Source organism: Bison bison, unplaced genomic scaffold, assembly GCF_000754665.1.
Source record: "Bison bison bison isolate TAMUID 2011002044 unplaced genomic scaffold, Bison_UMD1.0 scf7180017864079, whole genome shotgun sequence".
Classification (NCBI taxonomy): domain Eukaryota; kingdom Metazoa; phylum Chordata; class Mammalia; order Artiodactyla; family Bovidae; genus Bison; species Bison bison.
Window position 1 is genome coordinate 1,509,521 of NW_011494651.1, and position 13,950 is coordinate 1,523,470.

The 13,950-nt window shown below is 48.4% G+C and overlaps 1 protein-coding gene across 1 annotated transcript in view; it reads left to right on the forward strand.

Moving 5' to 3' along the window:
- The window catches only part of ATXN10 (ataxin 10), a 151,673-nt gene that overhangs the window by 125,508 nt on the left and 12,215 nt on the right, over positions 1–13,950 (forward strand). The window contains exon 13 of the mRNA XM_010837627.1: positions 1,474–1,537. Coding sequence (XP_010835929.1) covers positions 1,474–1,537 — 64 coding nt within the window. The remainder of the gene's footprint in view (positions 1–1,473; positions 1,538–13,950) is intronic.

The window sequence follows — 13,950 nt, forward strand, 5'->3', positions numbered from 1 at the left end:
CGCAGGCAGTGAGCCGTCCTGCCGTCTGCACTTGATTTCCAGAGGCTAAACGTTTGCTTGTTTCAGCCAGACTTGCCGTCTTGTCAAGATGTGTTTCGTCGCGAAGCGTTGACTGAGCTTGGCTCCCTAATAGGAACTGTTACTACAACTTGTGACTCATTACAGGTCTAGAATCAGTTCCCAACATGTTGGCTAAAGAAACAACTTCCCTGTTTTATGAAGTGCGAACAGAAGAAAACGTGTTCATTTCCTAATTGTTCCCCCTGCCCCTGACTCGAGCTCCTCACTCAGCAGCGGCAGGAGCCTGTAAACATCAGCGTGGTGATGACACCCGCATCAGCGTCTCCTGGAGGCGTCCCGCCCACGGGTCCTTTCCTCAGTGACCGTCACCTGTGTTCACTCTCCAGCGTGTCGTCATGCGTGCGTCATGACGTCACTACCGTCCTTCGTCTATAATAGGTTGCTTATGTTATAAACATTTCATGAATTTCTATAAAAAGTTATCTCGTATCATTTCATAACGGAGCGGTATGAATGAGAAATATTTACCTAGGAATGCATTGCCCCGAGTTCAGGCATGGCTCTAGTGTAACCATGATTTCCAAGAACTCTTTAATTCACCCTTACAGTCTGCTTCTAAATGTCAGTTTTTAGCATGTGATTTTATTTCCCCTTCCATTGGGGTTTCGCTTAGGCAGTGTCCGAGGGAGCCAGTTCCTGTGGCCTCCCCAGCCGCTTGTGTCGTCAGAGGCGCCTTTTCCACTGTGGCAGCTGAAGGATGGTGTCATAATTTGCCTCAATCTTATTAGAAGCAAAGTTGAGCAGACTTTGACATCTCTGCAGTCCACTCGCGTTTCTTTCATCTGTGCCATTTACGTTCATGTATTTCATCCAGTTTTCTGTTGGATTCTTGGTCTTTTCTCAACTTTTACAAAATCTGTACATATTAAAATATTAACCCTTTTCCTGTGGTATCTTTCAAATAATTATTACAGCTTTGACTTGCCGTTGTAAAAAAATGTAGTTAAATTTTACAACTTGTCTCTGTTGCTTTTGGATTTAGAACCATAGAAATTGCTTCCAACTTAGAAAAAGAACTTACTTACTAGTAAACCGAGACACATTTGAAGTTTATGCTGGTGAATAATATTGGGAAGAGATCCACTTTATATTTTTTTAAAAGTATATTAAAATGTAGTTGATTTGCAATGTTGTATTCAATTATATTTTTTTAAATATGTCTACCTAGTTGCCCAACTTTTTGGAGGAAGGATGAAAAGAAAGAGTGTCATTTTTTGTTTGCATGTCTCTTTTTAAACATTTCTGGACTGATAGAGGCATTTCAGGTAATTGCACTAACTGTATTTTTACAGGAATGAGTCAGGAGATAGAAAAGGAGCCACAGACCCTTCTGTAGCCCCCACACCCCCAAGCCGTCCAAGTATGTGAATTTGCCTTTTCTGTTCTTTGTAGGTGAACGAGCTGGACGGCATCCCCCTGATCCTCGACAGCTGTGGCCTCGACGACAGCAACCCCTGTATCCTTGACATGCCCCTCAGTGAGTTCACGCCCGGGGCCTCCGCCCGGCGCCTTCACGAGGGAGTTGGTTGGCTTTCTCATTGGCTTTGTCCCTAAGAATTGAGCCACTTGGTCAGAGTTGGAGCTGAGTCACACTCCCGCAGCCTGTGCAGCACAGTGAGCTCAGGTTCTCGGGGGCGTTCTCCTCCAGAACGCCTTAAGCCCCAGCTGGAAGCTCACCTGTGGGCCCTATGTCACTGCATGCCACTGGCGTCACCTTTCCAGACCACTTGTTCCGTGGAATGGCTGTGGAGGAGTGTGTGTCCCTTTTGTAGAGGTTTGAAGAATCCAGACCTCTGGAAGAACCATTCTAGCAGTGGTAGCTTGGAGACCTCTGAGAGCTCAGAAGTGGGGAGAAGCGCCCCAGTGGCCCAGGAGTCTGGTTTTTGCTGGGTGCTGTCCTGCGGCCCTCAGCTACTGACGTCAAAGGCTCTGGCTCTTGCCCCTCCTTGGCTGACCACCCTTCTGGAGGGCACTGTGCAAGGAACTTGCCCACTCCCCACCTCTCTGCCTAGGTCTTCCCTGTGGGAAACGGATCTAATACAGTGATAAAGAGCCAGGCTGGAGGCTGGAGGCTGGAGGCAGCCTGTGTAGGTTTGAGAGAGAATCTGTTTCACTTCAAGACCTTCCAGTCCCTTGCCTGGCCGCTGCATGGCCTTGTGCTTATTGCTGGTGGGGGGGTGGGGTTAATAAGGCCATCGCCAGGACTTTGAGATTGTGACCCTGTGGGAGGCCAAGGAGGAGGGGAATTTTGTGTTTAAAATGCTCACTATTGGTTTCTGTCAAGAAGAGAAAAGGAGCTGATGAAAATCATGTGTTGCAAAGTAAGTGGATTGAGAAATGCTTATTATTTGTGCTAAAGATACTGTCGTTTGTCTGATTAGCAATGGAAGAAAATTTCCTATTTTAAAGAGCATGATAGCTTGTAAGCTCAGTCAGAGAAAGACAAGTTAACAGCCTCTGAAGAGTTTTCTTCAAAGTAAAACAGTCGGTTCACTGCCTTGCATTATGATCAAGCGCTACAGGCTGTGCTCCTTAGACGGGTTTGAAATTTTTTAGCCCCAAAAAGGGAAAGGAGAAAAGAAAGCTGTCACAGGAAAGCAATAAAAACACATTCAGGTGTTACTGCAGGTGTTGCGTTTCCGGATGAAAAAGATGATTTATTGCAAACAAAAACACGCAATTTTACTTTTATATTCCCTGAATTGACCTTCTAGTGAAGAAAGGTTTTTTATTACTAATTACTAATCTTTGGCCTTTAGCAAAGACTGGAAACTTAAAAGGCTGTTGCACACAGCCCGTGGCAGCTCTGCAGATATGCTGCAGTGGTTCTTGCTTACTAAGTCTTTTATGTTGGCGTCTCCTTGTCAAATATTCATTCATTGATCCTTTCAGGAAACATTGAGTCCTTACTATGTGTTTACATACATTGCCTTCTTTAGTATTGACAACACTGTGAAGCAGGTCCTATTATCATCATCTTCCCCATCTGTAGATGAGAAAACTAACTGAGAACCTTAGCGACTTGTCCTAAAGGTCAGACTCAGAGGTTAAGCTTGGCGTGTGCCTGATTCTCAGCCACTTTTCTAAAAAAAAACTTTTCTAAACTGCCCCCTGTGAGTCACTGGGACAGTCAGAACACATACAGAGAAAGCATAGTAAGATACTAATGTAGTGGAGAAATGACTCAGAATTACACACTGAAGACTTTCATATGGACGGTCTATGTGGGTAACTGGTGTTTTAAATGGTTATTAATGAAGCATTGCAAGATTCAGGAATCTTTAAATTGTCAAGAAAAGGTGAAATGTTAAATGTTGAGTGTTATATGTATTTAGTAACTCTTTAGACTTTTGTTTTATAAAGGCCTACTAGATTTTAAAGACATGTAAGATATACTTAAGATACAAGATACATACCAAAATATGAGACCTAAGGGAGAGTGATTGGAGAAGGCAATGGCACCCCACTCCAGTACTCTTGCCTGGAAAATCCCATGGACGGAGGAGCCTGGTGGGCTCCAGTCCATGGAGTCGCTCAGAGTCAGACACGACTGAGCGACTTCCCTTTCACTTTTCACTTTCATGCACTGGAGAAGGAAATGGCAACCCACTCCAGTGTTCTTGCCTGGAGAATCCCAGGGACGGGGGAGCCTGGTGGGCTGCCGTCTCTGGGGTCGCACAGAGTCGGACACGACTGAAGTGACTTAGCATAGTTCACTTGGAGCTGATGTTTGTGCCTGGTGTGAGTGAGGGTCTGTCACTGTGTTTTTCCATCGGAGCACAGAGTTGTCCCGGCCCGCTTATTGAAAAGCACACGCGTTGGCTCCTGTAGCGCCGTGTCTGTCGTGTACGTGGCGTGGACTCTCCTGTCTTTTCCACTGACCTCTGTGTCTGTACCAGTACTATAGTCTTAAGTACCGTCGCTTTCTACAGTTTCAGAACACTGTAGATAGACTGACTGAGTCCTTGACTGAGTTGATTGAGTCCTTCCAACTTGTTTCTTTTTTTTAGAGCGTTATGGCTATGTTTGGTCATTTGTGTTTGCCCATAAAAATTTTAAAACCAGCTAGTCAGAGTCTACACATCTATGATTGTGTGTTAATGTGCACACACGTTTACACACATGTACATGCTTAAAACCGTCACAAAACAATTTAAAATCTCTACTCACTGAAATTGCATTGGCGAGAATCAGTTTCATGAGAATTGACATCTAAACAGTACTGTCTTCTAACCCATCCATGATCATGGCATATCTGCCCATTTATTTAAGATTATCATGGGGTTTTTGACCCATGGATTATTTAGAAATCATTGCTTAAATTCTGAACAAATAGGAATTATTTGGGGGGGATTCATTTCTAACATAAATATATTATGATCAGAGAGCACGTGCTTGATGCTGTTTGTCCTAAAAAATCTGTTGAGACTTGCCGTGTGGCCCCCTGTACGGTCAGTCTCTGCAGCGCTTCTGTGTCTGCTTGAACGGTCACACCTGTTTTCTAGTAGTGGACTACAGTATTTTCAGGTCAAGTTTGTAAACTTTTTACATTTTTAGCGGTGCTTTTGTCTATTTTGGTTTATCAATTACAGAGATAGAGGTTTTAAAAATCAGCCTATGACTGTAGATTTCTCTAGATTTCTCCTCTTATCATATAGCACTGCTCTCATGTATCCCGAGGCAGTGTCATTACAGTTTTATCAGGTCCTGAAAACGTCCCCGTTGTCACTGTAAAGTGACCTTCTGTGTCTCCACAGATGCTTTTTGCCTAACATGAATATAGCTACTTTACTTCACTTTTGGTTGATATTTACCTGGTAAAACCATTACAGAACTTTTATTTTTCAGTCTTTTTATATCAGAGGTGTTCGTTGTAAAGAGCATAGTTGACTTGTTCTTAGTCTAGTTTCTCTGTCTTTTAGCTATTGCGTTTAGCCCATTCATACTTCGTGTAGTTGCTTATCTGTTTATATTTAAGCCAGTCTGATCTGCTTTCTATTTTAGTTTTCTCTTGCTTCTTTTGAATTGTTTTATATAATTAAGCATTTATCTTTTTCTAGTTTAAAATTTTTAATTTTTTTTTCTATTTTGTTAATAGTTCCCTGGGAAATTATACCATGCATCCTTGACTAAGGAAAATATAATATTTTTCAGATCTTTACCCCTTTTCCAGGTAGTATAGGACCAGTCCGCATCCCCCAGCTTGTATGCTGTTGCCGTGTATCTCCGTTCTGCTTTACAGTCTATGAAATGTACGGTCAGAGCTCCGTAAGGTCAGTTTCCATTTAGATGCTCCACGTACTTACTCCTCTCCTGCCTTCCACCCCTTCTTACAGCTCTGTCTGTCTACCTGGGCTCATTTTCCTTCTGCCTGAAGTCTTTCTTTTAGAATTTCCTTTAAAATGGGTTCATGGGTGAGGGACTGTTTGGCTTGTTAGAAAATGTGTGCCGGACTCCAGCATTTGGGATAGCTACAGGATCTCAGTGTTCTAAGGCAGCGGTCCCCAACCTTCTTGGCACCAGGGACTGGTTTCTTGGCAGACAGTTTTTTCCACAGGCTGGGGAGGAGGGTAGGGTGGAGCTGGTTCAGGCCATCACGCGAGTGATGGTGGGTTCAGGTGGTAACACCTTTGGCTCTACGTGCCTCCCTCCATCTCTCAGTTCAGTCGCTCAGTCGTGTCCGACTCTTTGCAACCCCAAGGAAGCAGCACGCCAGGCTTCTTGTCCTTTCCCATCTCCCGGAGCTTGCTCAAACTCATGTCCATCAAGGTGGTGATGCCATCCAACCACCTCATCTTCTGTTGTCCCCTTCTCCTCCAGCCTGCAGTCTTTCCCAGAATCAGGGTCTTTTCTTTTCCATCTCTCAAAAACTTGGCCCTGCTTACAGAACCTCCAAGCCTGTCCTCCACACTTAGAACATGTCCATAGGCCCCAGCATGTCCTGACAGGGCCTGTGCGTTCTGGCCCCACCTGCCTCTTCATTTAGATCCAGACTGGTTCCCCTCTTTTAGCATTCCCCAGACATGCCTCCTTTTTTGTTCCTCGAATCTGTGATTTCTCACCTCAGGGAAGTCGTTATCTTCCTCCCTTGGCTGAACTCTCTCCCCTGGCTCAGCCTCCTCTTCTCTTCCTCAGGGAAGCCTTCCCAGAGCCTCATCAGCCCCTCCTGGGACCTGTTCTGTTCCTTCAGCTTGTCTCAGTCTGTAACTGAGGATTTGTGCATTTGCATCTTAATTGCCCTCTAGACCAAGGTCCGTAAGGGCATGGACCTTTTTTTTTTCCCCCTGTTTTTTATCTCAATGTAATATGCCACTGATAGGCACATACTAAATGTCCAATAGATATTTTTAGATGGGTACATGACTGAGTAAGGCGGTGAACAAATGAATGAAAACCAGCAGCTTGATGGAGTACGTGTGTGTGTGTGCTTATTGGACAGGTAGGGAGGATGGCTCTAAGCAGGGGAGAAATATCTCCCATGGATTTGATGGTTCTTTTGTGAATTGAATAAACTTGGTTTGGCAGCAGTATTATTTCAGCTTTGTTTGGTGGTTCAGCTCCTTCTAATAACTCACACCAGTCAAGCTTTCATTGAACTTTAATTTCAGTATTTTGTGTTAAAGAAAGCAATATATATTGCATATGCATAGACTAGGAATCAGAGCTGAGAGTAAAGGTCAGTTAAGAAAAACAGCTCCGTTCTCTGATTGCTCTGGATCGGCGGGCTGTGTTGTGTGCTCACGCATCATCCGTGGGTTAGGGCTGAGGGCTCATGTTACCATAGGGTAGGCATCCTTGTTCCCTGTGGGAAGTCAGCGGTTCCGACCCCCTGGAAGACTTCCTCTTTCTTCGCCACCCATGGGGATTAGGAATTTCTAGGTGGCATATCCAAGCAAGCTGGGCTGCAGCTCCCCCAGGCTGGGAGCGGGACTGGAGGGCTGGCTGCCCCGCTTCTCGGAGGCGTCTTCTAGTGGCTGACTGGGAAAAGACAACATCCCAAGGGGGTAGCTCACCCCGAAGGAAGGCCCTCGGCGGCGGTGTTGCATCAGGACACAGCCCAGCTGTCCGTCCGCCGCTCCCTTGCGGGGACCCGCAGTAATGACACAGTAGCAGATGCCATCGGAAAATCCCAGCCCGCCACCACAGAGCCATTTCTTATTTGTCAGTTTATTGTGGCAAGTGGGATTTTTTGTTGTTGTTGTATCCAAATAGAAACAGCTGAACTTTATTTGAAATGTTTTTCTTTGATTCTTTTTTTGATCTGTGTTTTGATCAGTTGTCCTTGATGTGGGTTTTTTATGTATATATGTATTGTTTTTATTGGAGGAGGAGGGGACAAGGAGAGGAGGAGCGTCTAAACTGGGTTGGGGTTTTTTTCTGTTCTTTTCTCTTTTTTCCTTCCTTCCTTTCTCTTTTTTTCTTTCTTTTTTTTATTGAAAAGCCTCATTTGTAAGTGTTACGTGTGCCCAGAAACGTAAGTTTATAGGAAAAATAACCAGAGTTTCCCCAGTCATCTCCTGTTGAGGAGGGATGGATAGCATAGTGACACGGGCATCAGCTCTGGGGCTACACAGACACGGGTTCTGCTGCTTCTCAGCCTCTAAACACGTCGCTTGCCCTGTGTTACGAGTCTTGGCGTATTTATCTAAAATGGGACGGACCCCACAGGGTTACGGGGAGAGTACGGTGTGCTGTGTGCCAAGTGCCCGGCCTGTAGCTTCTCAACAAGCAGGTGTGTCATGCAGATGTCCAGACAGCTGCTACTGCCCACGAGAAAGGTGAATTTCCATCTGTGAGCACACTGTGAGTCAGTGGTAAAACTTAAACAATAGTAATAATATTGCAAAACAGAAAAGAGAGTCCTGAAGCGTACTCACATACACAGCAAAGGCCCCCTGTACTTAAGGAGTAAAGGGTGGTCTTTTTCCATGAATGATCCTAGGCCAATTTAATATCTGCTACGGGGAAGAAAACCCTGCCACCGTGTCTCACCCTGTTCACCCACAGTAATTGAAGATAACTCATAAACCTTCATGTGGACAGTAAAACACAAGAGCTTCTAGAAGGACTCATAAGAAAGTATGGTTCTTGTCTTGGAACAGGCAAAGGTGTCTTAAACAAGACATCAGAATTTTAACTGGGAAAGCATTAACTTTGAAAAAGTATTTGCATCGTAAGCCTATATCTGACAAAGGACTCATACCCATACTAATTTAGGACTGCTGTGAAACAACAAAAGATAATTCAGGTTCTGAGAATGAACAAAAGACCCACGGCATCTCACAGAAGAGGAAACCCAGATGGCCAGTAATTGTACAGAAAGAGCTTAGCATCCTCATCAGGGAAATGCATGTTTACCCCACAGTCAGGAACCCACCAGAAGAGCTGATGAGAAGATGACAGGACCAACGGATGGCAAAGGTGTGGGGCAGCCTGAACTGTGATGAATTGATTTGGGAGGTGTCAATTAGGGAAATCTCTTTGGAAAACTTTGGCAGTGTCTGCTAACTCAGGCCCGCCCTGTGAGCCAGCAGCTGCAGCCCTAGATGCCCCCCCCGGGAGAAGTACATACATGTGTCTGTCAGAAGACGTGTGCAGGAGCATTCCTAGTCACAGTGTTTATAACAGCCCCAAAGTGGAGCCATCCCACATAGTCAGCAGTCGTAGAAGAGTGTGGATGATTATTCCCCAGAGCGCCATGCAGCAGCAAAGAATGAGCTGCCCTGTGTAACATGGGTGAGTCTCACTAATGTAGCATAGAGCTGAAGAAGCTAGAGTCAGAGAGTGTGCGCTCTATGACTCTATGTGACAGCAGCAGTCAGGATGGTGGGAGCCTTGATGGGTAGGAGGGTGGGCATAGGTGGGCAGTGGCACCCAGGGCCTCCCAGCTGCTGGGCGTATTCTCCATCTCAGCCTGGGTTGGGCTCATGTGGCGTACGCCCGTGAGGAAACGTCAGGATGTACGCAAGGAGGTGTGCGTCGTTGCTTCTCACACTGACGTTTTAAAAATCACTGAGTAGTTTCTAGGTGCCCAACCCTGTGCTGTATATATACACCCTTTAAGCTACATTGCCTGGCACAGGCGGTTTCTTTCCTTCTGTTTTTAACAGGCCTCTTTGTTAAGCACTGTCATTTCACAGATGAGAAGAGAGGCGCTCACGGAGTTGGTTCCCCGAGCACAGCCAGCTCTGCCAGCTCCTGGGCGGTGGGGCCACGGGGCCAGCCCAGCGCTATCTGTGCCCTGCTCCTTGTTCAAGCGCCTAGACTTCTGTGTGGGCGCCGCTCCGCCAGCCCAGCCCTTCCTCCTCTTAGACTTGAGCACGCGTGTCTTCCTCCTGGAGTTCTCCCGTGGCCCCCAGCGGAGCCTGAGCGCCTCAGCTCTCTGTGTCAGTTGGGCTCCTCTGCCCCTCCATGAGTGCAGCACATGCAGACCCCTAGATGCGCAACTGTGCCCTCCAGAAAAGCCTGTCCCGGGCAGGACCTGTGCCAAACTGCACACCCCACGCCAGACCCCACAGACCCCAGGGGTGTCACCGCAGTGTGTCCCAGAGCATACTTCTGTCTGTAGCATCTTAAATACCTATTATATCAGAGAAGTCTTCTAAGTAATACATACACGTGTCGGACCTGTGGGAAGAAGGCATCTGCTGCAGGACTCTCTGGAATCTCTGCAGTTCTCACGTGCGTTTTGGAAATTCTGGGCCACAGTGCCACATCTTGGGGAGTGCAGGGATTTTAGTGGAAACTTGAGAACGTGCTCCATCCCGTCCTCTTCACGAGCAGTCTAGCTTGTGCCTGGGCCTGCCGTGCCGCCGCCAGAGGGAGGCGTTCGGGGAAACACCTCAAACATTTCAGGCTGGCACAGCGGGCTGAGCTTGCTGTTGTTTATAAAGGCATCAGCAAGTCCCCACACCAGGGAAGTGCTTGTGCTGCGTTCACTGCGTGCCTGCTGCTCGTGTCTTACTCCGCCCACCCTGACGCTCACGTGGCCAGGACGTCGTCCTGCTGAAATAGGTCTTGCATCCTCCAGAGGGGAGCGATGCCTGCTGTTGGTTTCTGTGTCCCCAGCCTCAAGCCCCTGGTGGTTGTTCAGTGATCTTGCGTTCATTTGTTGAGCTGACATTAATTAAAGCTAGAAAACCTTTTACTGCCGTTTGGCTTTAAAAAGGTAAACTTTGGGTTTGGCTTCCCAGTTACATGATGTGGGTTTTTAAAGCCTCTCACTGATGGTCTTACCCATTGCCTAGTGTGGCTGAAGGTGTTTGAACCAAGTCTCTGTCCTTGTCCAGAGCAAACAAGCGTGGACACGACTTGGTGGGTGCACGGAGGCCTCCCTGGGTCCCTGTGTGCAGTGAGTGGGCGTGGGGCCAAGGGTGGGCGGCAGTCTGCCACACTGCACCCCGCGCCCCTCAGGCTCCACAGTTGCACAGCAGACCCATTCAGAGTGAGAGGGGGCAGGAGCCCTACCCTTTTGATGTAGCTTCTACAGTATCCTAGCAACTGTTTGATGTAGCTTCTACGGTATCCTAGCAACTGGTTCCTCAGCACTCGAAGCTGGAAGTTGGAGGAGTGGGATGTCCTGTCGTGAAAGAGACGCTCACAAAAGTGGACTCTCTTTCCTTGTTCAGGTGTGTTGGCAAATGGTCCGGCTGTTTTAAAATGAGAATGAAATGCTTCAGGTTATACTCCTTCAGATTGTGTCTACTTGGCTTTTAGTTGTACGCTTCTTGTTTTCTTATATCGCGAAGATCACAGCGGCTCAAAATGAAAACTGTCATCACCACCCTGAAACGTCTGCATGTGGAGGCTGTGAGCGGCACGTGTCTCCTGCGCACACAGAGGCCAGACTGTGTGGTCTGCCCTCTGCCCTCGGGCCTGCACACACGCCTGGCTGCCATGGGCCTTGCTCAGCCTGCCTCACTCAGCCGTCTCCTCTCCTCTCAGAGGTCAGAGTGCCTCAGTCCTGCTCTGGCCTGTTCACTTGCACAAAAAGCAAGATTGCAGGAGGTTTACTGTCACGTCTTAGAAAACGGGAGGAGAGGCGCTTGGCACGAGCCATGTGGCCTGCGAGCGGCCACGTGCCCCTTGTTCCTGCTCCGCCTGGGTTGGTGAGAAAGTGGAAGCTGCCGCTTTCCAGTTCTATCGGTCACTTGACCCACGTGGCTTGGAGATGACAGTGTTTTCTTAATTTGGCTTCTCTTGGTTACTGTTAGCATTTTAAGTGCCGCCATGTACAGTTCATTCCAAACCAGAAACAAAACTTTATGCAAACATTTATTGCCATTCGCTTTTGTCCTTAAGGGTCTGCTCCTTTGGCTGGTTGATTTAACGAACACCATTTAAAGTTAAAATCTTATTTTCACTAGGGGGCATCTCCCAAGACAGTCCCCACACCGCCACACTCAGCATCAGGCAGCCCTTCCCGACTCTCCTTCGGCACCTTGGCTCCCTTGCTGTCCATCTTCCCAGGGTCTCCTTCCATCTACCTGGCCATTCTCCCAAGTAGAGTTAAACCTTATTTATTTGAGAGAAGTCTGCCAGAATCCCAGTTGAAATGAGGCCGCTTTTTATTGTTTCATTTATCCTGTCATTTCACATTGTAGCTGTTAGGCCAGTTAGTAGTGTGTTTATTTCTCTCCACTGAACATTCTAGGAATTTCAGGAGGACTGAGGCGTCAGGCCTTCACCTCATGGGCACTTAGCTGAAGCTGAGTTTACAGGTGAACATACATGTGCCCACCTCTCTGCTTTGCCTCCCTGCGTGGTGATTGCCTTGACTCTGTCCCTTAGTTGGAGATTGGCACAGGGAGGATGAAGAGGGAGAATGAAGACCTGAGAAATGGTGTTGTGTTTAATGAAATCCTCCTGTGGCCTGTAATGCTGGTTGAGAAACAGTGACTCGTGAGAGGCCGCGAACGGGCGACCCTTCCTCAGGTGGAGTGGTGGCAGCTGGAGAACTAACTGCTCTTGATAACTGAGCAGACGGGGTTTCATCGACCTGCGTGATCTGGCTTTTTCTAGGCGCCCAGGCGGCTCTGTCCATGGGGTTCTCCAGGCACGAATACTGCAGTGGGTTGCCGTGTCCTCCTCCAGGGGATCTTCCCCACCCAGGGGTGGAAGCTGCGTCTGCTTTCTCTGACAGGCGGGCTCCTCACTGCCGCGCCTCCTGGGAAACCAGCTCGCCCGGGCATGGAGCTCAGGCGGGCAGCGCTGGAGTCTGAGCCCAGGTCCTTCCTCGTCCACTCTCACTACTGCTGCTACGGATGCTGGTTGGTCCCCATTCCCACACCATCTTCCCTCCAAGCCACCCTCCACGGCTGCCAAGGAGAGTTGCCTGATTTTTCTGCTTTAGCTCTTTCAGTGGATTCTCGTCGTATAAAATGCAGACTCCTTCCTACAGCTTGAAACTCCTCTGGCCTCTGGCCTCGACCCCTGCCCTCTACCAACATCCTGCCTCCAGCCCCAGCCTTGCCCAGCTCATGTCTCCCATCTTGAGGTCACACATGGCCAATGCCACTGCTGTCTCCCCAGCGCACCAGGTGACCAGCTTCTCTTTATCCCGAGTTCTCAGCTCAGTCCCCTCCTCAGAGAAGCCGTCTCCCACCTCCCTCATCCGTGTTTTGTCCTCCTGTGGTCATTCCTGACCACATCAGCCTGAAGGTCTGTCTCTCTGAGGCTGATGGACACCTCCTGTCTAGAACGCCAGTGCCACAGGGCAGGGACCTACATGTCCCGTTAGTTACTGGGTCCCCAGCACCGAGCACAGGCCTTCATGTTTGTCAGACGAGCACCCAGATGACAGTTAAATCCTGAGGGTCTGTATGTGTGTTAACGGTGGAAGCCTGCCTTTGTATCTAAATCGCTTGCTCTCATTCCAGTGTAAGTGTCAAGAAGCGTGTTGTTCACAGAGGAGAAGGAAAACATGTTGCAGTATTAGATTTCTGAAATTGAGTGAGGTTCCCCCCAACGTGGGACAGCTAGTACTTTAGAAGTTTTAGAAAGACCTGTGTCAAGGCAGAGCTTGAGACGTTAGTATCCCCCCTGCAGCCAGCTTGGCCAGGTGTCAGCGGTGCTTATTTCCAGTTAGTGCTGAAGTCATTCGCACGCCCTCAGTGCCCACTGAAGGTGCTCTTGACTGTGAAGTGGACACCGTAGTGCTCCTCCCTTAGTGAGGGCCACAGAATCACCCGTGCCCCAGCCCTCAGCTCACCTGGTAGTGACCGCAGCGCACACAGACAGCGTGAGGCGTCCACGGGTCTGTGCCTCTCAGACCTGTGGGCCGGCCGCTCTTGCCTGCTGACTCTGGTTGCTGCTGTGGGTGGTGGGAGGAGAGGCCACCAGCACGGGCTGGTGACCTGGGGGTTCGTTGTGCTCAGAGGCTAGTGACGTCTGGACTAAGGACAGGCGGTGCGGGTGCCTGGGCAGCCCATGTGCAGCGTGCCGACCCCTGGGAGCCCGCTGGGTCTTGTCCAGCCCAGAGCCCTCCAGAAGCCCCCGCACTGCTTGTGTTCTCCATGTAAGCCTTTGCATTTGAGAGCTGTTTTTGACCCCTGGCTATGCTTTATTCATATAAAGATGTTCTTAGTACCAGGCGAACAATAATCTTCCATAATTTAGATGCAGTTACTTACATTTTTCTGGGCTTCCCAGATGGCTCATTGATAAAGAATCTGCCTACAGTACAGGAGATGCAGGAGACACAGATTCGATCCCTGAGTCGGGAAGATCCCCTGGAGGAGGGCCTGGCAGCCCACTCCAGTGCTCTTACCTGGAGAGTCCCGTGGGCAGAGGAGCCTGGCGGGCTACAGTCCATGGGGTCACAGAGAGTCAGACACGATGGAGTGACTGAGCACACATGCGTCTGAATCT